This window comes from Cygnus atratus, chromosome 6 (genome assembly GCF_013377495.2).
Source record: "Cygnus atratus isolate AKBS03 ecotype Queensland, Australia chromosome 6, CAtr_DNAZoo_HiC_assembly, whole genome shotgun sequence".
Taxonomy (NCBI): Eukaryota; Metazoa; Chordata; class Aves; order Anseriformes; family Anatidae; genus Cygnus; species Cygnus atratus.
The window spans coordinates 276,450-302,849 of NC_066367.1; the positions used below are offsets into that span (position 1 = coordinate 276,450).

The 26,400-nt window shown below is 39.5% G+C and overlaps 1 protein-coding gene, 1 long non-coding RNA gene and 1 pseudogene across 4 annotated transcripts in view; 1 reads left to right on the forward strand and 2 right to left on the reverse strand.

The window, feature by feature from the left end:
• LOC118258955 (aldehyde oxidase 4-like) overlaps positions 1–12,696 on the reverse strand; it is a 32,470-nt pseudogene extending 19,774 nt beyond the window's left edge.
• A 199-nt stretch (positions 12,697–12,895) lies between these two features.
• Positions 12,896–25,659, forward strand: LOC118260974 (uncharacterized). Its single transcript, XR_004782343.2, has 3 exons — positions 12,896–13,245; positions 18,736–19,483; positions 23,979–25,659. It is a non-coding gene; the product is annotated as an uncharacterized LOC118260974 (long non-coding RNA).
• The window catches only part of AOX1 (aldehyde oxidase 1), a 42,679-nt gene continuing 39,921 nt past the window's right edge, over positions 23,643–26,400 (reverse strand). For all 3 annotated transcript variants that reach the window (XM_035571560.1, XM_035571570.1, XM_035571579.2), the window contains one exon: positions 23,643–25,652. In XM_035571560.1, coding sequence (XP_035427453.1) covers positions 25,614–25,652 — 39 coding nt within the window. In that variant the 3' untranslated portion in view covers positions 23,643–25,613. The remainder of the gene's footprint in view (positions 25,653–26,400) is intronic.

Here is a 26,400-nt window from a genome sequence, read left to right on the forward strand (position 1 = left end):
GTATCTCAGGTTTACAATTTTGGGGACCATTTGTTTATTAGGGGAAAATTATTCAATCACCTAAAGCTTGTATAGCTTTATTTCCCCAGGATAAGATCAAAATCTACTTAATATCTGATGCCTTTTATTCTTTAAGGAGGCAGTATCTCATCTGTTATAATATGATTATAATCTATTCTCTTCTAAATCACTCTGTGAGGGAATGCTTTCCCTTTTTAGTTTCTTTTTTATCCTCTTTCCATCAGTATGTCCTTCTCCTTTTTCACTGTTTCTGCCCATTTCTATCCAACACTTTCCTTTTGTACAATTTTCCATTCAGAGAGGGGAATCCGTCAGGACACCACAGAATAAAAACTAATTCTGTCAGTTCTGTGTGACCTTTCCTTTATGCCATCCTTAGGTCTGACAAAATTTCCCCAGCAGTTATTCCTAAAACACACATTCACACAGAAGTAGTAGGGATCAGAACTGAATCCACTAGAGGATGATACAATGTGATGAGGAACAGCTGGAAAAAGTCCAAAGGAAAAGAGAAAAAAATTATCAGAAATCATGAACTTGCATGGAGAGTTTGACAATATAGAGGAGGCTCAACCCAAAAAAATGCAGGAATACATGAATCTTGAAATTCATGGAAAGCTACCACAAAGAGGAAGAGAATAGCTTGTGCTACATACCCACGGAAGAGAGAACAAGTAGTAGTACTTAACTTGCAGCAAATTCAGTCAGTCATGAGGATAATCTTTCTAATCATAGGAATGGTGAAGCACTGGGAAAAATTCCTAGCAGGGGATAGTTAAGCTTCATTAAATGTGACCATTTCATCTCCATTACTTCTTAAGGGGCAAAAAAATCACCAAGAGTAAGTTTAGTTGAGAAGAGAATAGAAATCTGAATTCAGCTACCAGCTAGAAAATAGATTCTGAACTAGCATGACTCCCCTCCCTTGCCTGATGCACTGCATGCATGAACTACCTTCTAGGATTTAAGTTAACTGATGAAATAATTTCTCAATATCTCCTTTTTCTATTTTCCTTTCTTCAGTAATGTATGCATTGTTTTTTATTGCATGCTACAGCAAGAAACGAAAACAAAACATGCTAATTGTAATTGTCATATGATTTTTATATAGTACAATCTTTAATCATTTGCATGATCCTTTTTTTCAGATGGACAGATGGTTGCAGCTAAGTATTAGAAAGACCAGGACAGTTGTTCCCCTTTCATTATCAGAGAGCTTCTGTTTTTTATTTTTCATTGTTCATCTCATTTTGTCATTCCCCTAGATTAGAAATACTTAATACCTGTTAATGGCATTCAGAGCCCTTGAAAATATTTTAGAATCAGATTGCTTGCTACTGAAAATGTGCCAGACTTGAAGCTTTTCAGAACTTGGGTGTAGGATGTGTGATTCCAGAGCCTCTGCAAACATAAGCTCTCAAATTTAATTCTATGCTGATCTACTCCTGCTGGGAATTTGGCTCCCACCAGCTCCCTTAATGCTTTATGAATATTTGTTTTGCAATCTCAACCTAAATCTACAAATTTCAGCCTCTAATATACTGGATGAATAGGTACCTAACAAGAATTTTTTATGTTTCTAAAAATAAAACTTTGGAGGACTTTTATAAACTTTTTACATTTCATCTTTGGAAATAAACTCACATCTCAAGCCAATAAATAAATAAATAAAATAAAAATCCAAAGCCTGGCAAATATCTGCACAAGGAGGTGAGTAGTGAATGAGGTGACTTAAGAGATCTATCAAACAAGGAAGAGAAGATGGATTGTTACCTCAATGGCCAGAATTGGCTCCAGATGGCTTCATAACCTATCTTCACCTTTTTAGCTCCACACTTTGCCTGAGTCAGTGACTCTGCAACCACAGCACAGATTATCTGTCCAACGCAAATCATCTGTCACACACCAATGTACATTACCCAAGGGGTGGGGGGGGGAAGTAGTGGTTACGTTTCTCTACAGAGATGGAACATTCTGTTTTGTGCAAATAGGTTATGCTCCAATGCCACTATTTATATTCTGCTCAAAGAATACTATTTCAGGGCAGACTTAACTTCATTAGACGAGAAATGCTATTGCCATCCTTCACCTGCTGCAACATCTCCAGCATGAAAAATGCTGCTGACGTCAGTGATCATAAACATTTTCCCTGTGGCTGTCCTGAGGTGGCCAGATGCTGTGTCAAGTAAAACCCCATCTGGCCCAGACTGCTTTCCTTGTCTATTCTCAGAAATGAGTGAAACTCATACAAGAAAGAATAGAGGGGTAAGAGCAACACACTAAGAATTATGCTTGTGCCACTGCAAATACCAGGCAGCAGTGTCACCTGTGATGCAGACAGCATGAGGCCTGGGACATTTTGTATGGTCACACTGGCTGCCCAGGTCCCGTATATTTCAGTACTTGAAAAACTCCATCCCTTTTTTTTTTTCTTCCCTTTATATAACTGAAGCAAAAGGTCCAGGCATTCCTCCAAATCAAGAAATACCTTGTCTTCTGCATATGTTTGCTCATCATTGCCATTTTGCCCTGGAACATCTTTTACTGTCATCAACCACTCCTGGCACCTAACAGGCCTCTGATGTCTCAAGTGACCTGGAAAGTAGAGCGCACACATAAATGACCATCATACACTGTACAAATCTCTCTAGTGTATGTAATTTCACAAACTTCAGGACAGAAAAATAATCCACTTGGTATTCTCACCACAAACCTTTACACAGAGAATAAATTGGAAAAGTGTTGATTAGCATATTGCGAAAAAAATTAAAAGTATGAGCATCTGTGTGTGTACTGCATAAATAGCTCTTTAAATTCTAGTCCCAGTATCTTCAGAATTTAAGAACATATTTACTTCCTACACTTTCTGAACTAAAAGGGGTGAACGCATTAATACAGACTCTTCTGTCCATATCTGACATTATTTAAAGCACATGGTAAGGGCATTCTTAACTCATTTGTAATGCATACCTCATTATATGGCCAAATCAGACATTAAAAATAGAGAATACTCTAAACAACCGTTTGCATATATAGTTTTTTCATACTTACATAATCTTTGCATGGGCTTTAATACTGGTGACCACAGCCAGCAAAAGTTCTCTTTCCACTGGATGAATATCATCAACGTAAACTGCTTCACCAGTGGCATGCTTAATATCAGACTGGTTCATGATAGGACATCCCACAGGATTTTGTGGAGTCTGTCCAGGGTCAACATCCTGCAAATAGGAACGTCATCTTCAAAACAGCACAGTAATTATAAAGACTTACAAACATTTTCTGTGATCATTTTGTGATACAATCCATGTGAAAATGGTCTAGATTTTATGACAATATTAATGGGAAACATTAGAAAGTATTAATTCCAGTTTTATAGTTTGTGCTCTATTGGCACTAAAGTGTTCTGCCTGAGGTCAAAGAAATATATTGCATTAGATACCATGCAAATCTCTAGTAAAAGGCAGACTCTTCCACAGAAAGATTGCAACAAATAAATGGGCAAAAAATAAAAATCCAGATACAGAGATTTAAAAGGGACAAAACTACTTGTTCACACAGTGGAACTATGGCAAACAGAGCTAAAACCTTCTGGATCTTAGCTAGCCTGTCTTCTGGGTCTGTATTGCTTCTGATAGCACCCCAAGCAAGCCACACTCGCAGACTTCAGCTTCAACACTGCTTTAAACAAATAATGTTTCACATTGTTTACTTCGGAGAAAATATATCTGAAATCACGGCTATACTCAGATCTCTAAATTCTTCTTGTCCATCTTCCTAAGGAGACAGGTAAATTTGTATTCTGGACAGTGCTGACTAGAACAAAAAAACAGCTTCATCCAGGTTTCTGCTAATTAGATCCCCATCAAATCCCTCTAATACTTCAAAGAGCCTGGAGTTGAAAGTACTTCAGTCATACTTAATGAAAATACAGCTTTGGTACTCTCTGTTCTTGAGTTTCTGATAATTCACATCAGCTTGAAACAGACTATTGTTGGGGACAGGAAAAGTCTTCCAACTTCTGTGCTTTTTGGGGGGGGGGCTTTTACTGAGTAGAAAGTCCTTTGTAAAACACGTCTTCTCAAAAAAGTCGATCTCTCAAAAGCGAACAGTACAAATTCTTGGCTGAAGCTGAAAGTTTTTGGTGAAAAACTGATACTAAGCAAAATTTTTTATTTTTTATTTTTTGATTTTGCAACAAAACAAAGATATGGGTGAAATTTCTTGATGAAATTTTAGATATTTTTAAACTGAAATCTTCTACTGAGCAAACATTATCATGTGCCAGCTGCATGTCCTTTTCATACTGTCATAAGATAGTGTGTGGCAGTTACAGATACAACATAAACCTCACCTGATAGAATTGGACACCCCGGGGAACACCCCTTTGTAGCATTCCCAAAGCATTCTTCTTCTCCCGTGAAAGTTCAGCATACCTGGAGCGATACTGAAAGGAAGGTGATGTCAGAGCAGTATTGTCAGACCTTTATTTTTTAAAGTAAAGCTTTTCCCCTCACATATTTTGAAATAAAGCATAGCACCTTTATCCTCCCCCTATCTCCCATTCCCAAATATTTAAAAAAGCAGAGATTTACTGCAGCCCGCATGCTTATGTGGATACGCAGTTCTTGTCCAGTCCTTACCATCTTATGTAAACCATGTAACACTTCCGGGTAAAGTCTGAATAGGAAGCTGACAAGCAGAGTTCATTTATATTCCACTTTTCCACTCGGAGCTGTTGGAGGGAGAGAAATTTCCTTCAGAACCAGTTTGCAAGTTTCATTCAGCATCTGATCATTCCATTGCCTGGTAGAAGAATAGGTTAGCATGAACCCACACCTCTTAGAAATAAAAGACAGCTAAAACTATTGCGATGTATGTTGGAAGTGGTAAGTAAATCAGAGTAAGTTATATCAAGAAATAACCTATTCAGGAGGACTGGTAAAAGAGACACTGTAAGAAACTGATGATAGCAGAATCCAACAGACCCCATACATCACACCATAACTCCTGCTTTTTGCTTAATTACATTAAGACGTCCGTAGTACTTTCCTACTAGCTTCTCACAGGACTTTCTTACACTGAGTGTGGTTGAGCCAATGCCTCCATATAAAATAGTTCAACCTACAATTGTGTCTGTGCCTGGACTAAAGAGGACTTGCAATCCAGAATTCACTATGGACAAAGCATTTTTTCTGACATTCAATGTGTCTGAAGGCTGAAATGAAGTCATCCTAATGGAAAAAAGGCAATAAAAATTCCATCAATGGCATAGATTGTCCTTGTTAAAGAAAACAGATCTATTATTCCTTGTAGTTATGTCCTGGTTTCAGGTAGGACAGAGTTAATTTTCCTCCTAGTAGCTGGCAGGGTGCTATGTTTGGGATTAGAATGAGAAGAGCGCTGATAACATGCTGATGTTTTAATTGTTGTAGAGCAGTGCTTACACCAAGCCAAGGACTTTTCAGCTTCTCACTCTGTCCTGCTAGCGAGCAGGCTAGGGATGCAGCAGGAGCTGGGAGGGGACAGACCCAGGACAGCTGACCCAAACTGGCCAAAGGGGTATTCCATACCATCTGACGTCATGCTGAACAATATATAGGGGTGGCTAGCCGGGGTGGAGGGGGGGGGGCGGCTGCTCGGGGATAGGCTGGGCATCGGTCAACGGGTGGTGAGCAATTGCATTGTGCATCGCTTATTTCGTACACATTATTACTATTAATACTATTATTATTATTATTATTATTATTGTTATTCTTTTCCCTGTCTTAATAAACTGTCTTTATCTCAACTCACAGACTTCACTTTCCCGTTTCTCTCCCCCATCCCGGAGAGGGAGGGGGGAGAGTGAGCGAATGGCTGTGTGGTGTTTGGCTGCCAGCCGGGCTAAACCACAACAAGTTATCATTGTCCAAAAAAAAAAAAAGCATCATTTTTAACAAACATTTGCTAGAATTAGTTTCTTTCTTTTTTTTTGTCGTTGTTTTTTGTTTTTTACTTTTCTTGAAGTATGAACCAAATCATAGGGAAACATACTAAGAGAAGACATTGTTTGAGCTTATCTGCAAGTAAGAAAACATGCCAAAATCTTTTTTTTTTTTTTTTTCCTTTCAGGAATTTAATGACTTCACAATGCTGGAAAAGCAGTTCTGGTATAAGCCACTTCATATATGGCTGGTATGTTTTTTAAATCAAATTCCAGTTCACCAAATAGTGGTTTCTGTTTCAGGACACAAAGGCCCCACTATACTAATGAAACTGATTTTGTGAAGATTTTACACTCATAGATTATGTTTTATTCTAGCTACCATAATGGCATTAGAAAGGCACTAGAGAAAACTGTACTTTCTGTTGTCAGAAATCTCCTTTTGTTTTGGTAACGGTTAAAACATATTTTAAAAGAACATATAATAGTTTATTTCATAATCAGGGACAGACAACTCCTCTGAAGAGAGGTTATGAAGTGCCCTTTCACTTTCACACCCCAGAAACAAAGTCATATTCAGAGTCACAGAACTTTTAAAGTAGGGGTTAGCAGGTTAGAACTGTTACTGTGCATGTGATACCCCCATGACAATTGTAAGAAAACAGGATTACATGATGAACAGCAAGTGTACTTAGAGATGGAAAACCTTCTCAACAGGATTTACTTAGCTTCACTTAAACAACATTCACACCAACCCACCCAAAATCAAAACCAGCAACTGGCAGGAACAAGAATGAGAACTGACAGATGGATTTCCATCTACACTGCTGTTCCTTCACTTCCTGTTGACAATTCTTGCAAAAAATAATAAAAAAGGGTCCGTATGCATTTTTGTTGTGTCAGCAGAATTGGCCAAAGAGACAGTTCAGCATGAAAGAGAGTGGCCAAAACAGCCTCCCACCTAGAATGGTGTTAATTCTGTATGGTGAGGCTGCTGGATCTCGTGTGTTATTCATGTAACTACTGACAGATAGTCTTCCTCCTCTTTGAAGTGATTTTCTGAGCTCACCAGCCATGCTATTGTCTGGAGTACCCTCCATGGGTGCTTTAGTTCTGTGGTATAACTTCTTATGGGACAATGCAGATGGGATTTATTTCTTCTTTTACTCTATGGAGGGAACTAAACCTTTCCTCTTTCAGAACTAAAACCTCTCGTTTTTCGTTTTCTCTTACAGCCTGTTTGTCTCTCTAGTCACTACTGAGGCTCAAAGTTTCTGTGTAGCAGAAGCACTGTTGCTGCTACCAGCATAGATTGTGCTATTGCAGGTTTTGAGCTCATGGAATCTTTTATTTTTGATGGGAAACCTGGGATGGCTGATCAGCCTCTAAAAGGCTGTGAGCGCTCTTCCAGCTTGAGGCCATGTATGTTTACTATGCTGTATTGCAGTGGGCAGCTACTCTGGGGACAGACTGCAGATGTCAAGGTTGGCAGATACTCTGACAGTTACTCCTTCATTGACTTCAGTCACAACACACTCGCTTGTAGATTGGTCTTCCCCTACTTGCCCCGTACTTTTCCTCACATCCATTAGAGGGATACCTAACACAGTAACAATGACACCACTTCCTCCACCCCTAACCTCCTAAAGCCACACACTGTCACCTTTGCTCACAGCACTTTAGACTTTATTTTGTGAGTAGTCGCAATGATAGCTCAGGACTGTTCAGAGCAGAAATTGCTAATTAGTTAGTGAGAAGAGGCCAGAAATAAGCTTTATTTTTATTTTTACTTTTGTTTATTTATTATTTTTTCTCGAGGCTCTCTGGCAATGTGACATTTCTCCTGGAAATACTCAGGAAGACCAAAGTTCTGTGTCTGAAAGTGACACAAGAGCACATTTGAGAGTGGGGAAAAAACAGTGAGAGGCCCAAAGAAGCAGATGATGATAGCTGGTTGGAGAAAGTGAGAGAGGTGATCCAGGGATGTCAGTGCTTTCTTATCTTTTTACAAAGAATTAGTAACCTGCATGTTTCAGTGCCACTGAAGACAATTTAAATATTTCTAATAACTTGATAGAATCATTTAGGTTGGAAAAGACCTCTTAGATAACCTGGTCCAACCGTCCATCTATCACCAATATTGCCCACTAAACCATGTCCCTAAACACCACATCTACCCTTTCCGTAAACACCTCCAGGGGCGGTGACTCCACCACGTTCTTGGGCAACCTGTTCCAATGTCTAACCACGCTTTCTGAGAAAAAAAAATTCCTAATATTCAACCTGAACCTTCCCTGGTGCAATGTGAGACCATTCCCTCTTGTCCTATTGCTAGTTACCTGAGAGAAGAGGGTAGTCACCCCCACCTCACCACAATTTCCCTTCAGGAAGCAATAAGGTCTACCCTGAGCCTCCTCTTCTCCAGACTAAACAATCCCAGTACTCACCTGCTCTTTGTAAGACTTCACTGGAACCTGAATGAAACCTCTGAACATTGGTAAAATTTTATTTTAATTCAAGGTTGCAGAGAATGCTTCTATCATCCAGTATTTTGACTGAAATGTACAATTATTTTGGTCTTTTCCTGGATCCTATTTTAGATATAATACAATATAACACTATACATCACAAAACACTTAAAGTAATTCAGAGAGGAAATCAAGGCTTTACCTTTGTAGAATATGGGATGATAATAGAGACAAAGACCTCCTTGGGCTTTATGTCTGCACGTTCACAGTCAGCAAGACATTGATCATTTAAGAGAACCTGTCATTTGCCACCTGTTGGAGAAAAATGTAATGAATGTAGAGCAAGAAGGAAACTGAAATTTCATTGAATCTATGCAAAACCATACACTATAACAAGAGCGTTGTGATAGACTGGACAACTAGGCTTCAAGTGAAAATAATCGTGCAAACATGCAACTATGAAAATTAACTGAAGATGTGTGTGTTTTCAGTGGAAGATGGTAACAGCTGCAAATTTCTGCAATGACCTTAAAAGCATATAGCTTTAGACTGTAAAGTCCTTTGAGTGGAAGGGTTAATTTTTATCATACACATTAATTGCAATATATTTCCCTACATGAATGCTATAGTCCTTCATTGAACATAAAATACCAAGTATATTATACTTTCTGGAAAACGTACATCTCAAAAATGCTATTAAGAGTCAGAAAATCAACAATGTGGGTTTAAATATGGTTATTCTCTTTCTGCTCTCTTTCAAAAATTCTTAGACCATTAAATCATTAAAGCACAGTAAGCTTTTAAGAAATTATCAAGCACTGCAATGAGAATCAGCCCTGGACTTCTTTAGTTCAAAGATAGTAGAAATCATTGCCAGGATTTTCCAAAGTACCCCACAGATTTTATGTGACAAGGATAGGATTTGCTTGGGTTTGATTTACAGAAATGTTATTTAAACATTTACATACAAGTACCAGTGACTTCAATAGAGGTTTCTAGGTACTAAGACATCAGCAGAATGAACCAGTTTTTCTTAAAATGAGAGAGGAATAAACAACAAAAGGAAACATCTGTCTGATAAAGGGAACAACATAGCCAAAGGCAGTGTAGATAGACCTTTCTACCTGTTGCACCTGCCCCTTTCTCTTTCATGAGGTTGATAAATGTTGTTTTCTTTTGCCCCGTGAAGCAGAAAGATGGTGTTTTCTTCTGGCAGACACTTCTTGCCAATTAAAATGAGAGGCAAATACCAGGACAATGTTGTCTTCCATTCAGAAGCAAGTACCATTCTAATTCACCTAGGGAATGTGCAGGAGCAGTGTTTCATCTGAAAATTGTTACCTATAGTCATATTCACTGTTGCACTGTTCTGCCCATCTGTCAAAGATATTTGGCAGGAAGTCCAAAGCTCACCATCTGATGCCAAGTTGAGAACAGATTTGTTGACCGATAAGATTGGGTTCAAGTCCCAGGTCAATCACCTGCTTACAGTGTGTCCTCCTAAAGACTTTAACAATTATTTTTAGGTTTTCCCTTCTCACATGTAACAGATATCTGCATCATAACCCTATTTAATTCACTTAAAAGCCTGTTGGAAGAACTTATATTTGTTTTGCTCAATCTTAACTGAAGTTACGTATTTGTACTTTTTAAATGCAATTTAATTTATTGTTTCCTTCAAAAGTCCTGTCTCATGATCTCCATTGAGAGGGACCAGGTTTACTTTTCTGCCCAGTAAAAAAAGAGATGGCCAATTCGCTTAATTACAGGAAGAAATACAAGGTATTGAAATAAGGAAATTTTAAAGGAAAATTAAGGAAAGGTCAGAGAAGCCTCATACGTGATGGATATAAACAGCTGTGTGTCCAAAGTCAAGCTAAAGTATGATTGGCTGCAGGGCATGCAGTACCTCACCAAAGAGCTCAACTTTTCTTATTTGCTCAGTCTTTCAATTTCTCTGCTTAACCAGTCAGCAGGGATACCAAAGGTTTCTCTGGTTACAATTCTCAAGATATTTGCTCCTTCTGACTAGCTTAGGACTCTCATATAACTTTTCTCATATAACTTTCTCATATAACTTTCATATAACTTTTCTGATGGTATTAACTATTCAGCTTTACGAGACATATCCCAGATTCACCCAGTTTTTCTCCACGTCTTTGTAAGTGACATTCATACAAATATGTCTGTAGTGTCACCTTTTATTTACTGCCACTGCTGAATACATACCACCATGTTCCTGATCTACTCTCCAGCTACAGTTCTCAGCTGCTGCAAGAAAGCTTGGTAGATTTTTGTTTTCTCCTCTGAGAATGTAGGTATTGTCTCTGTAAGAATGTCTCTGAGCTGGGCCAGGCAACAGGCAGCTCCTATTACTAGCCCTGAAGCCAAGTGAGTTTAAACAGTGAAATCACAGTGCCAGGCTATAAATGCAGTAGCTACATATCTGATAAGGCCTCTAAAGATTTGCTGTTGTACACAGCTTTGGTGAGCAGGATGACGAAGATACATGAGAGTAAGATGCATTTCATATTACATGCAATAAGAACTGCAAATACCATTTGCTTTTTCAGCAGTGGTTCCCAGTATATGTGTACATGAAAAATACTACATTTTGTATTTGCACACACCAATACACAACTCTTTTTTTTGTGTTGCGTATCCCTAAAGACATGAACAACAGTTAATTCGTTAGAATGAAGGTTGACAAAATTGTTGGAATTCTTCAAGAATGAGCCCCAGACACTTGGTCACTATGAATTCCAGTAGTATTGGTGTAGCCACTACCATGGATTTTTACTGAACCCTGAAGTATGCAGAAAAATCTTCAAGTGCTGTGAACAGCTCTTCATGAACAATGGGGCCATGTTTTAAAGTCATCTTCTATTGAGGTGCGCTTAAATGCAGTTGCACTGATATTAACATAATCGTTTGAAGATAATTATAATTCAGTAACTGCTGTAAATCATCGAACTAGGAGAACATAAGCAGAGAAAGAGTCAATTATGACAAAACTTTAATTTCTATAATTTTTAATAGCACAATTTCCCATTGAGAATACTCTGCATTTCATACTCTGCTACAGATGTAATGCCTCCAATCAGCAACGTGATGTACCTATTGGATTGGATCTTTAACTCAGCACTTTTGATATCAGCACATCTATAATTTCTACTAGCTAAGAATCAAGCCCAACCACTCCAAAAGAAATCTTGTGCTACTTTGGATTGGAAATCTACATTTAGCACTTTGTGTTGCAAATGAAACCACAGTCTAATCAAGGTTCTGCAAACTTTTAGACCAATGGTTGTGACTGAAAGGTCACACAAAAGGATTTAGGGCCTTCTCCTGTGTTTGCTGTTTGCAAAAAATCTGAGATTTGAACAAATATATTTTGCTGAACAGTCACAAACTGTCACTATTTACCTTCACCAGACCATAGGCAAGTTAGCATATTGGTTAAAAGGCTTAATGAAATGACTGTTACAGGAAGAAACAATAACAAAAATATTCCACAGAAATAAGTCAATGGCTCTTATTGCTTCTGGCATCAAAATAAAAAATCTAATAACATGGTTAGAGATCTGTTTAAAGAATTAATCATATTCCTTGACACAGAGACTACAAAACTCAAAAACACTCTAAGTTTTAACACCACTCTTTCCATGCTCTGTATTCAATTTTCTGTACCCACACCAGAACAATAATAACAGAGCAATTGCTGTATGAATTCCTAGTAACACCTGTTCAGCTAAAAGGATCTGATAAAATTCAGAGTTTCTAGAATCCTTTCAGAGATTCTACATTGTACCTTCAAAGTACCTTCTCTGAAAAGCCCAGCTTCATTACACACACAGGATAGGAAAAATCTCATTATCTTCCTGTACTGTACAGTCCATTATGCTCTCACCTGAATTGGATGAATCCTGTTTTTGATATGCTTCAAATCCATTCCACAGTGGCAATAGCAGGACCATGCAGTGAGCATATGGGGAGAAGGCAGGAGCTGGCAGGATAATGTCTTTGAGGCGTGAAGGAGAACTGTGGTACTAAATAGCTTAGTCATATGAAGCCATGGAGGAGGAAACAAAGGATATAAACACCAGCTACTGTACTATAAAAAGACAGAGGAAAGAATATGCAAGCATACAAGATCCTGCACTTGGACTGTGAGAGTGTGCCTTTTTTTCCTACAGGTGGGATTTCTTTCTAGGCATTAAGAGAGAAGCTTTCCTAATTAAAGAAAAATAAAGTTAAAAAAAATGGTACCACATACTTCATTGAAACCAAAAAACCTAGGGTCAGATGTGTAAGGAATGGTCCAGCAATTCGTGTCAATAAAGGATTTGAAGGGTTAACATTGAGGCCCGGGTCTAGGGGATAAGAGTACAAAGGGGTTTTCAAAAAAAAAAAAAAAAAAAAGAAAACTGCTGACTATTGCACAGGATGTTGCGCAAGTCTCTGACATCCAGCTCAGAGACTACCACATAAGGAGAAGGGGGAAGCTGAAGGACGACTGAAGGACAAAGCCTGGGAGGAAGACTATGAGCCTTCAGCACGAGCGACCCCTGAGGGACCACCGGAGACTGATATGCAGGCACCCTTGGGGGCTCGTCTGGGAGAGCTTTGGTTCCTGAATTCTCATTTGATCCAGGAGAGGCGCCCCACCATTTGGTGGCTCCTGTTCGAGTCGGATCGGGACTAACGCCATCTTGAACCTGAATAAAGGCAAGCAAAGATTTTGATTTTTTACGAGCTCCCTTGCTGGCTGCAGCACTATATTTTGCCCGTAATTCTGCACGCGAAGATCTGAATGAAGACGATGGAGTCGTAAGTATTTAAGGCGTATACCGTTCGGTTGGGTGGGATTCAGTTGCCTGTGTGTGTAAGAGTGTGACTGAGACGGAACTTAGCTCCGAAGCAATTGTGGAGGTCTTCTAACCGCAGTTCCAATCTCCCGTAAGGGACTTGGCCGGTGAAGGACCGAAGCGATTCCTATAGGATTCGTGGGTGGGTGTTAGGTCCTAAACCCCCTGCAAGACACTCTTATTAAGGTAACCAAGGGCTGTGGGAATTGCCATAGTAAAATTCCTAGATGGGTCAGACAAAATCGAAGACCAGGGACCAGAAGAAAGGGAGCAAATAACCAGACATACCACCAGAAAGTCCATTAGGAATAATGATTAGAAAGTGGAACGATAGGGGCCCCAGAAAAGGAAAAAGTTAATTAAAAATGGTCCTGTATTGTATAATAGAATGGCCAAAGGAGCCTTTAAGACCACATGTCTTTTGGCCTGTTTTTGGATCCTTTGAAGACTGGATTTGCCAGGCCTTAAATATACATGTTAATTCAAAGGAACTTTTTAGCCAGGAGGAAAGTGATTATGCAGGATTATGGATCAGGACTTCACGTCCTTTCCCAGCCTCAGTATTTACACTAAAAGCAGATGAGAAGTTTGAAGAAGAAGAAGAAAAACCGGAAAAAGAAAAAGATGATGAATGGGAGCCACTGGATAACCTGCCACCTCTATATCCTAACAATCCACCCCTGGCAGCGGCTCCCCCTCTGGTGGCTGTGGTATCTCTACCAGTACCACTGTTGCCCCTGCCTCTACCACCAACAGCACCGGAATTAGACTGACCTCCAGCTGCATGTACGAGAAGTAGGACTGCCGTATCTGAGGGAGCGTCTCTATATCCCTTAAGAGAGGTACCCCTCGGAGGCAATCAGGGAGGCATCGTGTTTGTGGCAGTCCCATTAAATACCACAGATGTAAGGAATTTCAAGAAAGAAATGGGGACCCTATTAGATGACCCCCTTGGAGTAGCTGAAAAATTGGATCAATTCCTAGGCCCCAATACTTATACCTGGGAAGAAATACAGTCCATTTTAGGGATCTTATTTACTGCTGAGGAAAGGGGAATGACTAGGCAAGCTGGAATGAGAATTTGGGAAAGACAGAATCAAGCAGGACCCCCGGGAGACCGAAAATGGCCAAATGTGGATCCCCACTGGGATCATCAACAACCCCAAGGAAGACAGAATATGAGGGATTTGAGAACATTAATCATACAGGGAATAAGGGAAGTGGTTCCCCTAGGGCAAAACATTAATAAAGCATTTCATGAACAACAAGGGAAAGATGAATCTCCAACAGAATGGTTGGAGAGATTAAGGAAAAGCCTACAAATGTATTCTGGAATTGACCCAAATACAGTGGCCGGAACCACACTCCTTTGAACACAATTTGTAGCTAAATCCTGGGGGGACATAAGAAGGAAATTAGAAAAGCTGGAAGACTGGCAAGAGAGAGGATTAGAAGAATTACTTAGGGAAGCACAGAAAGCATATGTTAGGAGAGATGAGGAAAAACAAAAAGCAGAAGCCAAAATCTTTGTAGCAGCAGTAAGAGAAAGTCAGAAAAAGACCCTGTCTGGAGAGAGGAGGGAAAAAGGAACAGAGAAAACACCTAGGGGGCAGCCTTATCGAGAGAGATTCACAATTCCCGTCTGTTACTATTGCAACAAGAAGGGACATATTCAGAGGAACTGTTGTAAGGGAACAAGATGAGAAAATATTCAAAGAAGAATAGGGTTGTCAGGGGCTATATCTTCTGGGGACTTCAACATCAACGGAGCCCTTGATAAAACTATTAATTGGTCCCCATAAAGAGGAAGTTTTATTTTTAGTGGACACAGGGGCTGAAAAATCCACTATTCAAAAACTTCCAAAAGGAATAGAAGGGAAGAGTTATATGTCAGTAGCAGGGGCAAAAGGAGAGCCTTTTAAGGTACCTGTCTTGAAAGATGTAGAAGTAGAAACAGAGGAGAAAATTTGTTTTAATGATTTACTTTTGCTCCCTGAAGCGGAATACAATTTATTAGGGAGGGATTTGATTTTGAGATTAAACTTGAGCATTCAAAGCCAAGGGGACAAATTGCAGATTAAATTATACACTTTAACACAAAAAGATGAAGAAGTCATTAACCCTTCAGTGTGGTATAAGGAGGGGGAAACTGGAAAGATAGAAATGGACCCCATAAATGTTCAAATAATGGATCCACATCGTCCAATTAGAATCAAACAATACCCTATACCAATGGAGGGTTGAAAACCATTAAAACCTGTAGTTGACAGACTTCTGGAAAAAGGAACTCTAGAACCATGTATGTCACCTCATAATACACCCATCCTCCCCGTAAAGAAATTGGATGGGTCATACAGGATGGTACAGGACCTGAGAGCTGTAAATCAGCGAACAATCACTAAATTCCCTGTGCTGGCAAATCCTTATACTTTACTAAGTCATATATCTCCCAGACATACTTGGTATAGTGTAATAGATTTGAAAGATGCTTTTGGGGCCTGCCCTCTGGATGAGGGATCCAGAGATTATTTTGCCTTTGAGTGGGAAGACCCTGAAACAGGACGAAAACAACAATTAAGACGGACTGTGCTACCACAGGGGTTTACAGAGTGACCAAATCTATTTGGACAAACTTTAGAGAAAGTCTTACAAGATTTCACATTACCCAGGGAGGTAAAATTATTGCAATATGTGGATGATCTATTAGTAGCGGGAGAAACTGAAGAGGGAACCCGAGAAGCTACGATTAAATTATTAAATTTTCTAGAAGAAAAGGGATTAAAAGTGTCTCGATCAAAGTTACAGTTTGTGGAACAGGAAGTAAAATACTTAGGGCATTGGCTGAGTGAGGGAAGAAAGAAGTTAAATCCTGACAGGGTATCTGGGATCTTATCCTTAAGACCCCCACAAACTAAAAAGGAAATTCGGCAAATATTGGGATTATTAGGATATTGTAGACCATGGCTTGAAAGCTACAGTGAAAAGGTCAAATTCTTATATGAGAAATTAACTAATAACCAACTTAAGTGGTTCACAGAAGATGATCAGAAATTCGAGGAAATAAAAAGGGCATTAATACAAGCACCTGTATTGAGCCTCCCAGATCTGGAAAAACCTTTCTATCTCTTTGTGAACACATCAAACCAGACAGCATATGGAGTTCTTACTCAAGACTGGGCGGGGATTAAGAAACCCGTGGGGTATTGCTCTAAGTTACTTGATCCAGTAAGCAGAGGGTGACCTGCTTGTCTCCAAGCTTTGGTCGCTACAGCATTATTAATAGAAGAAGTTAGGAAGATTACCTTTAGTGCTCCTTTAAAGGTATATACTCCACACAATGTCAGAAGTGTCTTACAACAGAAAGCGGAAAAATGGTTAACGGATAGCCAGATCCTAAAGTATGAAGCAATACTAATTGACTCCCCTGACTTAGAACTGAGGGTAACCTCTGCTCAGAATCCAGCACAATTTTTGTTCAGAAAACCATCGGAGAAATTACAACATAACTGTTTAGAGGTAATTGAGACCCAGACTAAAGTGAGGCCAGATTTAAGGGATACTGAGTTGGAGAAAGGAGAAGCACTGTTTGTAGATGGCTCCTCCTGAGCAGTGGAAGGAAAAAGAAAATCAGGATATGCAATAATTAATAAGGACCTAGAACATGTGGAATCAGGACCTTTGAGCCCATCATGGTCAGCTCAGGCTTGCGAGTTGTATGCCCTATGTAGGGCCCTGGAACTATTAGAGGGGAAAAGTGGGACTATATATGCAGATTCTAAGTATGCATATGGGGTGGTCCACACTTTTGGAAAAATTTGGGAAGAAAGAGGTTTAATACTCAAGGGAGGAATCTTATACATCAAGAATTAATAATAAAAATTTTAAGGGCATTAAGAGAACCAAAGGAGATAGTGGTACATGTGAAAGGACACCAAAAGGGATTAGATTACCAAACCAGAGGAAATAATCTAGCAGATAAAGAAGCCCAGGAAGCAGCCTTGAGGACTCAGGTCTCTAAAATTAATATAATACAGGAGGAAGAAAGGCGAGAGGGAGGAGAAAAGAAGTTTACCCTCGAGGAACAAACAAAATTGGAGAAAATAGGGGCTAAATTAGAACAAGGAGAATGGACATTGCCCGACGGGCGAGAGATATTGCCAAAAGCCTATGCGAGGCAAATATTGGAACATTTGCAAGCACAAACACATTGGGGTACAAAGGCGTTAAGTGATCAGTTACTTAAACAATTTGATTGCATTGGGATTTTTGAAATAGCAAAGCAAATTACACAAGGTTGTTTAACTTGTCAGAAGATAAATAAGAAAGCGTTTTGACAAGCAGCCACGGGAGGGAGAAAAACAGCTTATAGACCTTTCGAGAAAGTACAAGTTGATTTCACTGAATTGCCCAAGGTAGGGAGGATAAAATACCTATTGGTAATAGTAGATCATTTAACACAATGGGTAGAAGCTTATCCCGTAGCATGAGCTACAGCACAAATGGTGGTAAAAATTTTATTAGAACACTTAATACCTAGATATGGGATAATCCAGTACATTGATTCTGACCAGGGCACACACTTTACTTCTAAAATAATAAAATTATTATGTCAATCATTAGGTATTCAGTGGGAATACCACACTCCGTGGCATCCACAAAGCTCAGGGAAAGTAGAAAGGATGAATCAAACAATAAAACAACAATTGGCTAAGTTAATGATCGAGACACAAATGCCCTGGACGAAATGCTTACCGTTGGTACTTTTAAACATAAGAACTAAACCACACAGTGAGACTGGATTATCACCATATGAAATGTTATATGGTATGCCTTATTCTTAAGGGATGCCTCTAGGGAACAATGTAGTTGAGGATCGTAGTATACAGAAATATATAATTACCATTGGAAGGAGATTACAAGAGCTAAGAGAAATTGGGATGATGGCTCAAACACCACCTTTAGGATTTGCTATTCATAAGATACAACCAGGAGACAAGGTCTTAATAAAAACCTGGAGAGAAGAATCATTGAACCCCCGATGGGAGGGACCGTACCTTGTTTTACTTACTACTGAAACAGCTGTGAGAACAGCAGAAAGGGGTTGGACCCACGCATCCAGAATAAAAGGACCAATAACTACAGAAGCTTGGAGGTCCACTCCTGGGGAACTGAAACTGAGACTAAAGAGGAACTAATATTCTGGCAATGAGGCTTTGCACGAATTAAGGGCACCGGATAAAGAGGACAAGTCTGAAGGGAGGAAAGGGAGAAGGCAAGACCGGGGCAGGACCCTCCACTGCGGTGTGTATGGTCTACTGAGGGAGGCAACCCCTATGGGTATTGACCGCCAAGTGAGAGGGCCTCGACTGGACTTCTCCCGCACTAAGGTCAGGTTGTCCCAAGAAAGGTAACAGAAGAACCTTTTTTTAAAAAAAAACATAATTGTGATTAGTTTTCCAGGAGCTGGATCACCCCGAAATGCTGAACGGTAACACAAGCTCAAATCGACCCTGAAAGCGGGCCCAACCCCTTGACTGAAGGCGTTTCCCACACCCTCAAGATTGGATGGCGCAAAATGATAAGAAATGCTATACTTCCTGGTATTGTTTTTACAGGGGCAATTGAGCCATGGGCAAGAATGGAGGAATAACTTTTTCACTTTGGGGACGGAAGTGGCCAAGGCCTTTAACCTTAGTAACTGCTGGATTTGTGGAGGACCGGGGGGAACTGAAAGTTGGCCCTGGGTAGCTGGCCCGGTCGAACCCAAGTGGTGGGTCAGTAATTCGAGTGAAGTTCATAATGGAACACAATTTTGGAAAGAGGAAGGAGGCCCGTGGCAATTGCACTTGTCAGCTTGGGGTATATATTGCTTGAACAGAACAGGAATGGTAGCGGTAGGAAAAAGCATTTGCAATTGGACTCTGTCTCCTGGATATGATTGTACCGATCCTGGATGTAGACCTATAAACTGTACAGCACGTAGTAGGAGATGGAACACCACACACGTCCAGCTGAGAAACGGGACTTGGCTGAAATGCTCATATAGGGAATTTTTTGGATCCGGATGTGAAACCGTGGCAAGAGCACAAGTGGGGGGGACAATTTGACGGCCAGATCTTGAGCTGTCAGCGTGGTAACACCACTAAGGAACAGCATGTGGTACGGGTCTATCGCTGGAGATGGCAGGATGAGAATGGGAGGTGAGTGTTCTTTAAACATTTCTGGTCAGCTCATATGACAGGCCGCCAAAGAGAACTGAATTGTAACTGTAAGTGGAAACCCAATGCGGGAGCTTGGAAGTGCACATATACGAGTACAAATGGGGCAGACATTGTAACAGGACCACTCGGTAACAAGGACACACTGTATTTTCACGCTCCAAGGGGTAAAGAGGGATGGGATGGTCCTTTTCCAAACGGGATGTGGGCCCTAAAGGGACATTATTGGGTGTGTGGCAAACATGCTTACAAGAGGCTACCCAGAAACTGGTCGGGAATATGCTATGTGGGATACATAAGACCCTTGTTTTTTTATTGTCACAAACAGAAGGAAACCATTTAGGAATAAGATTATATGATGACCTGAACAGAATGAAACAATCTATTGATGCTTTCTTAGCTGGGGGTAGTGCCCAAAAATGGGGAGAGAATGAATGGCCTCCTGAAAGAATCATACAGCATTATGGACCAGCTACCTGGAACCCGAATGAGGTAGTGTCGGGAGACTGAGAACCTATTTATAATTTAAACCGAATAATTAGGTTGCAAGCTGTCCTCGAAATTGTAACCAATCAAACAGCGATGGCCTTGGATCTTTCGGCTGATCAATCCACTCAGATGAGAAATGCTATCTTTCAACATAGAATGGTCTTAGACTATTTACTAGCAGAAGAAGGGGGAGTGTGTGGAAAACAATTCTAATTGTTGTTTACAAATTGATGATAATGGAAAAGTGGTTAAACAGATAACAAAGGAAATTAGGAAGTTAGCCCACGTCCCAGTACAAACTTGGAAGGGTATGGATTGAGATTTGTTTTCATGGCTGCCCGGTGGACCATGGGTTAAAAGGATGTTATTTTTATTTTTATGTGGTGTAATGACGTTATTGTTTATACCTTGTATAATACCTTGCTTTACGTTGTTGATACGCCGAATAATAAATAGTACCCAATTTGTGATGACTTCGGTAGAGAAGAAAGGTGATGTGTCAATAACGATGCTTAAGAAATGGACCCCCCGAGAACCGACTGATGAAATCCAGTTGTTACTAGTAAAGGTTGAAGAAGAGACACGAATTGATAATACTAAAAAGAAGACGAGGGATTGTAAGGAATAGTCCAGCAATTCGTGTCAATAGAGGATTTGAAGGGTTAACATTGAGGCCCGGGTCTAGGGGATAAGAGAACAAAGGGGTTTTCAAAAAAAAGAAAAGTGCTGACTATTGCATGGGATGTTGCGCAAGTCTCTGACATCCAGCCCAGAGACTACCAAATAAGGAGAAAGGGGAAGCTGAAGGACGACTGAAGGACAAAGCCTGGGAGGAAGACTATGAGCCTTCAGCATGAGCGACCCCCAAGGTACCACCGGAGACTGATACGCAGGTGCCCTTGGGAGGGTTCGGATTCTGGAAACCAATTATAATAACCCTGCCTTTTCTAGAAGTAGTAATGAATATGTATTAGCCTAGGAGCATAAAAACCAGCCGCCTGATGTTAAGAGTTGAGTTAAGATTTTGAAATTTCTCTCAGATAACTTAATGCTTAATGGCAATTTTAAAACTCTTAGTCTTGAATTGAAACCATAAAACAATCCAATATCCCAATTCACAGTAAAGATAGAGTAAACTTAGGAATAGCCCACAAGTTCTTTTGGCAGAAGGTAGGATGCTATAAGGAAGACAAAAGACACAAAACGTTTACCTATGAATGAACTGTTGCTCCAGAATAACAACTTTCTAGTACTGAATATAAAGAGTACACATTAAAGAAATGATGATCCAGAAAGCATTAAAAAACGTACCTTGCCATTCACAAAAAAGACAAGCTCATGTGATTGCTGTCCAGGACAAGCCATGCTGTTGCATTAAAGTCTGAAAAATAAAGTTTTACACAACGTGAGAAATTAATCAAATGCTAATGACCTAACTTAGGTCACATGACTGACTTGGGTCAACTAAGTTTGCTTGCTTTGTCTCCCACAGAATTTATTTTCAGACTGTGCATCAAATTACGTAGATGGGGAGGAGCCAGTGTAAGGTATGCAGTTTCTCAGCAATGAATGAATTTTAAGATGCTAATGCACCAAAGTTTCTACTTCTATTCCCCACATCAACTCCTCTTTGTGAGCTGAAATAATTTGGAAAGAATATGAGCCCCCCTAATTCTAACTCTGCAACCTACATGATAAAGTACTTACTCGTGAGGGGGGTCTTCTGCATTTGAACTACAACTACTAGGCATCTTTTAATATTATCCAGTAATTGATGAATGTAGAAAGTGTAGGAATGCCTGAAGCTAGAACCCAGGACATGCAACATTACCACTTCTGTGGTGTGTCAAACGCTAAGCTGTGGAGCCATGCTTCTCACTTTATCCTGTCATGGACCTGAACCATAGTTAGTATTTTTTCCTGCAGAGTAACCAGGTTTTAAACAGACTCAAGATTACCATTATACACACATTTAAAATTTCCTACTGGTCCTCTCAATGCCATCCCAGGTTCAACAGCCTGACTGCTCCAATTGCCGTTATGAGATGAACATACCCTATATGTGCTGTTTTTAGAGAACTCCCAAGATTCTAAAATCTTATCCATTACTCTGGATTCACGGCTATTAAACAAGGTCATTAATATCAAAATGCTTTATTACAGCTGGCCTTTATTTTTTTTTAAGGATTTACGTGCATGACTCAAGTCTTTTTTTTTCTTTTAATGTATATCACTTACTTCATTTACCATTTTTGTATTTTACAGCAAATGTGTCTCTTTCATATAGAAACAGTTTAGACTTGCAAGACAAAGTAGTCAGTTCCCCATCTTTTACCATTTCCCATTAGAAGAAAATAAAATTAATCTCAGCAGAGCTATGCTGCTTCTGTTTTAGCCTCTGAAGTGTGTTTGAGACTTACGACAATGCAAACACTGAAGCAAAATCAGTCATTAGGTCTTGCAGGCAAAAACCATGAGTTTTGCCAACTGCAGCGCTGCTGTAGTATTTTGCATGTGTTGTAGGTACAATACGCAGGTTTAAAGGCCTATGAAGAGAGAGAACCAGACCCAATATTGGACTTCAGCAGTCCAATATATAATTTTCAGAGCACCAGACCTCCAAAACAGAACTTAGTATTTACATTAGGTGTTTAAGCTTCTCCAGACACAGGAAATGCTGCAAATGGGAATTTATAGAAATACTTTTTTTTCCCCACCAAGAAAACAAGAAAGGGTTCCTCCACACAATTTCCAGATTCACTGTTTCTGTACAGTGTACATTAATGAGTCAATAGCCATCCAATGTACCAGTACCCTTGAAGACCTAACCCTTCTGATTATATAGCTCCTTGAGTCTGCACATTTTCAGAGAATCATAGAATATCCCGAGTTGGAAGGGACCCATAAGGATCATCAAGTCCAACTCCTGGCACCGCACAGATCTACCCAAAGATTTAGACCTTTAGATTTTCAACAGTACTAAAAATACAACAACAACAACAAACAACCAAACCACAACTCCTTAACACTTGTATATTCCAAGATTTCTTGCATAATATCCCACATAACCATAGTGCCATCTACCAGGATGCTTAATTGTTGATATTTCTTGCTTCCATGCAGTTTTTCAAACATCTAAAAGCCATGAGACAGTTTAATATCTTTCAATTTCAAAGCAAACAAAACATGTTTGGTACATGGATATCTTCCACTGGTTAACTCGTCTTGTTTGAGTCAACCAGACATCAGTGTCACTTGTAAAGAGACAGGGAGGAATGCTGACAAGCAGACATATGATCTGTACTACAGAAAGCGAAGTGCACATCCAGAACATGATGAATCCCAGGAATGCAAACAGCTCAGCACAGCAGCTGTGGAGACATCATTGCCTGTAAGGGTTGGGCCACAGTTTGAACAATATTTGACCTGCCTGAAACTTACCAATACCTTATACTGAGGTATAGAGGTACATAGGAGAGCCATAGACAATGCACTTTCCCAAGTTCAATAAATACATATGCTCCCTGCTTCAGCATATCCCAGGATTTACCCATAGTTTGAGGCTTATTGACATATAGGGTTGTGAACTGTCACATTTACAAGTCCATGCAACAAGAGCTTTCAAATAAAAAAGACTAATTATGGCAGCAGCATTCAGATTTAATTTTATTGACTTTCTTACAACATATCAAAGCCAAAGCAATACAAAGAAAGTGAAGAAAAAGAAGTAAAAACCTATGGGGCTTCAGCTGCCTGAACTGCACGTCTAGTGCCATTTCAGATGACCTGCCATAACCTGCTTGGCTTTCAGTTGCTATATTCTAGTGGTGTGCTCTCCCATGTCTCTGCTGTACTAGACACTTTAGTTTAGTCAGCTGAATTTCACCCAGAGGTTACAGAGACACAAACAAATTATAACAATAAAGATTTCATACCTTAATAGCTAACACAAAACAAGTTTGCCCTACTAACACAGTTTCTTTCACAGATACAGTATCAACTCATAGAAGGCACAGAAGGTACAAAGAGAAAATAGTCTGCAGTAAACTGAGGAGCAGTGAAACAGGAGACTGCAGGCTGACGTGTCAAATCAATTACAGCCATTTATTTTCATTCCAAATGGCAGTCTTCATGGCTCTAGAGCAATCTGACTTATGAGTAAACTAGAAGAGCAATCGCCACACTCAGTAAGGAAGAGCTGCTGCAGAGGTTCACTGAAATCATATGTTGGACAAACTATCTTCCCTGTTCTACTTCTGTCAAAGAACTTACTACGATTTTTCAGGTACTACTTCGTGTAATTTCTGTACATTGACTTAAGAAGTTAAGATTTTTCTCTGTGCAAGTATGGATCCTAGATCAAAGTTCCAAATCCAAATACCACAGACCTTTGTGTATTTGTATGGATTCAGAATTCAAATTACAGCTTTGTCCTTTGAGAAGAAGAAAGGCTGAAGTTCTCACTGAGTTCAATTTTGTGGATTCTGATGCTGAAATCTGAATACTGTGGCTGGAGATTTCATGGTATATTAACTTTGATATATTCTGTGTAATTTCTTGATCTCAAATTACAAATAAATACATAAATCAAATTTATTAACACCAGGTTTTCTGTTATCATTTTAAACAGTGCTGCTTTATATTTTTCTGTCACCAGCTACTACTACTACTTGGGTGCAGTCTAATCTCACTGCACCTTATGCAGCATCAGATGACTAATATTTGTGGATCAGCTTTTCATCATTAATATATATTTTTTTTGTCTTTATCACAGGAGTGCTCAAGAGTGGGAGAAAAGCTAACTGAACTCTCATTGCTCAATATAGTCCTGAGCACTGTTTAAGAATCCTTTTCAGAGACAAGTTCATCAAGGCTCCTATTCAAAGCACACTGAACTCCTTGTGAGTTTTCGCGTGAAGTTCAGAGGCTTTTGGCTTGCTCCATGAGAAAAAGAAAGCTTCCATTGGACAGTATATCTAAGCAACTCTTCCAACTTTGGGGATAAAATTAATCTCCTACATACGTAGGTCAGCCACAGCAATTTGCTGGGCATAGCAAAAGAAAATCGTAACTCGTTTCCTGTGTGTTTTTAACACAAAGATGTCTGTACCAAAATAATCTAAAGTGACTTTACTACAGATCAGATCATCACTTATTATCAAAAAGGGATCGACTTAAATCCCAATCAAAAAATCAGCTGAAGCTTCTCAAAAGTCACTTATCATATGAAAGTAGTTAAATGTAGTAAGTGGTAGCAAGGTTTCTAACATACCTTTTATAGTTCATCCTAACTTTCTTCCCTTGCAGCAAGTCAGCTGATCTTCCTGGGGCTGCTGTGCAACAGAGCCATTGAGCAGATCCTTCTTGTGGAATACATATGCTTCAAATGCAGAAAATATATTTCTAATAATGATATACTGTAACTGAAGTGAAGTAGTGTAATGAATATACTGAATGGAGAATGATGATAAGGATAGAAGATATAATGTGCATTTTTTTTGCATCTGTTTCTATTCTGAAGATGAAAAAATCTATTTATCTGTGTGTTGATTAGCATGCAATTGGGGCAGTAAATCAGTACTTCACATTCCATTCAGTTCTTGTGCACTCTCTGGTTTGTCATTCACACAGATATGGAAGAAGCAGATTCATCGTTTGTCATCTATGAGAATAAACAAGAAAAATAATTATGTGTTAATATTATTTGACTGCAAAGCTCCCAATATCATCCTTATCAGGTATCTTTAAATTGCCCAGAAAGGTATTCTGCAAAAGACATCTGGGAGAAATGTAAATGATACAGGGTAAAACATGGATGGAGAAGCTTGGCTTCTTCATTGGTGGGCCTCACCTCCTGCAAGCTCTTGTGATGAGAGCAAGTCCACGGACCTACTGATTTGGTGTCAATGACACCCACCACAACCATGGAAATACTATGGAATACTATGGGAGTAATCCGTATGTGAGAGCTCAGAAATTTCCTTGCCAGAGCCGCAGAGGTTCAGGGCACAGTATGGATGTATACTCTGGCAAGGACCTTGCTTCACAAATTTTATATACTAAATCTAAACATACACAGAAAAAGAATAGCAATAGCAGTGGGAATATGACTACAGTGAACAGTTGCAGAAAACATGGAATCTGAAGTATCAACATTATATAAAAAGTATATCACCTCATTTGTTTTTCTTCTGTATTCTTTTGTTAGTTCTGAAGTAATTATTTTTACTCGCAAAGAGTACTGGACATAGCAAGGAGTACTAGAATGAGGTAACAGTGCCAGAGTGCAAGGCAGTTGGGGAAAACACCTTGAAGAAGACTGAAGCTGCTTGGAGACTGATCTAGCATTCATTGCATGTTGATATTAGGAGTTATTTAAACCTCTATGGGATTCACCATATGGAAGAAAG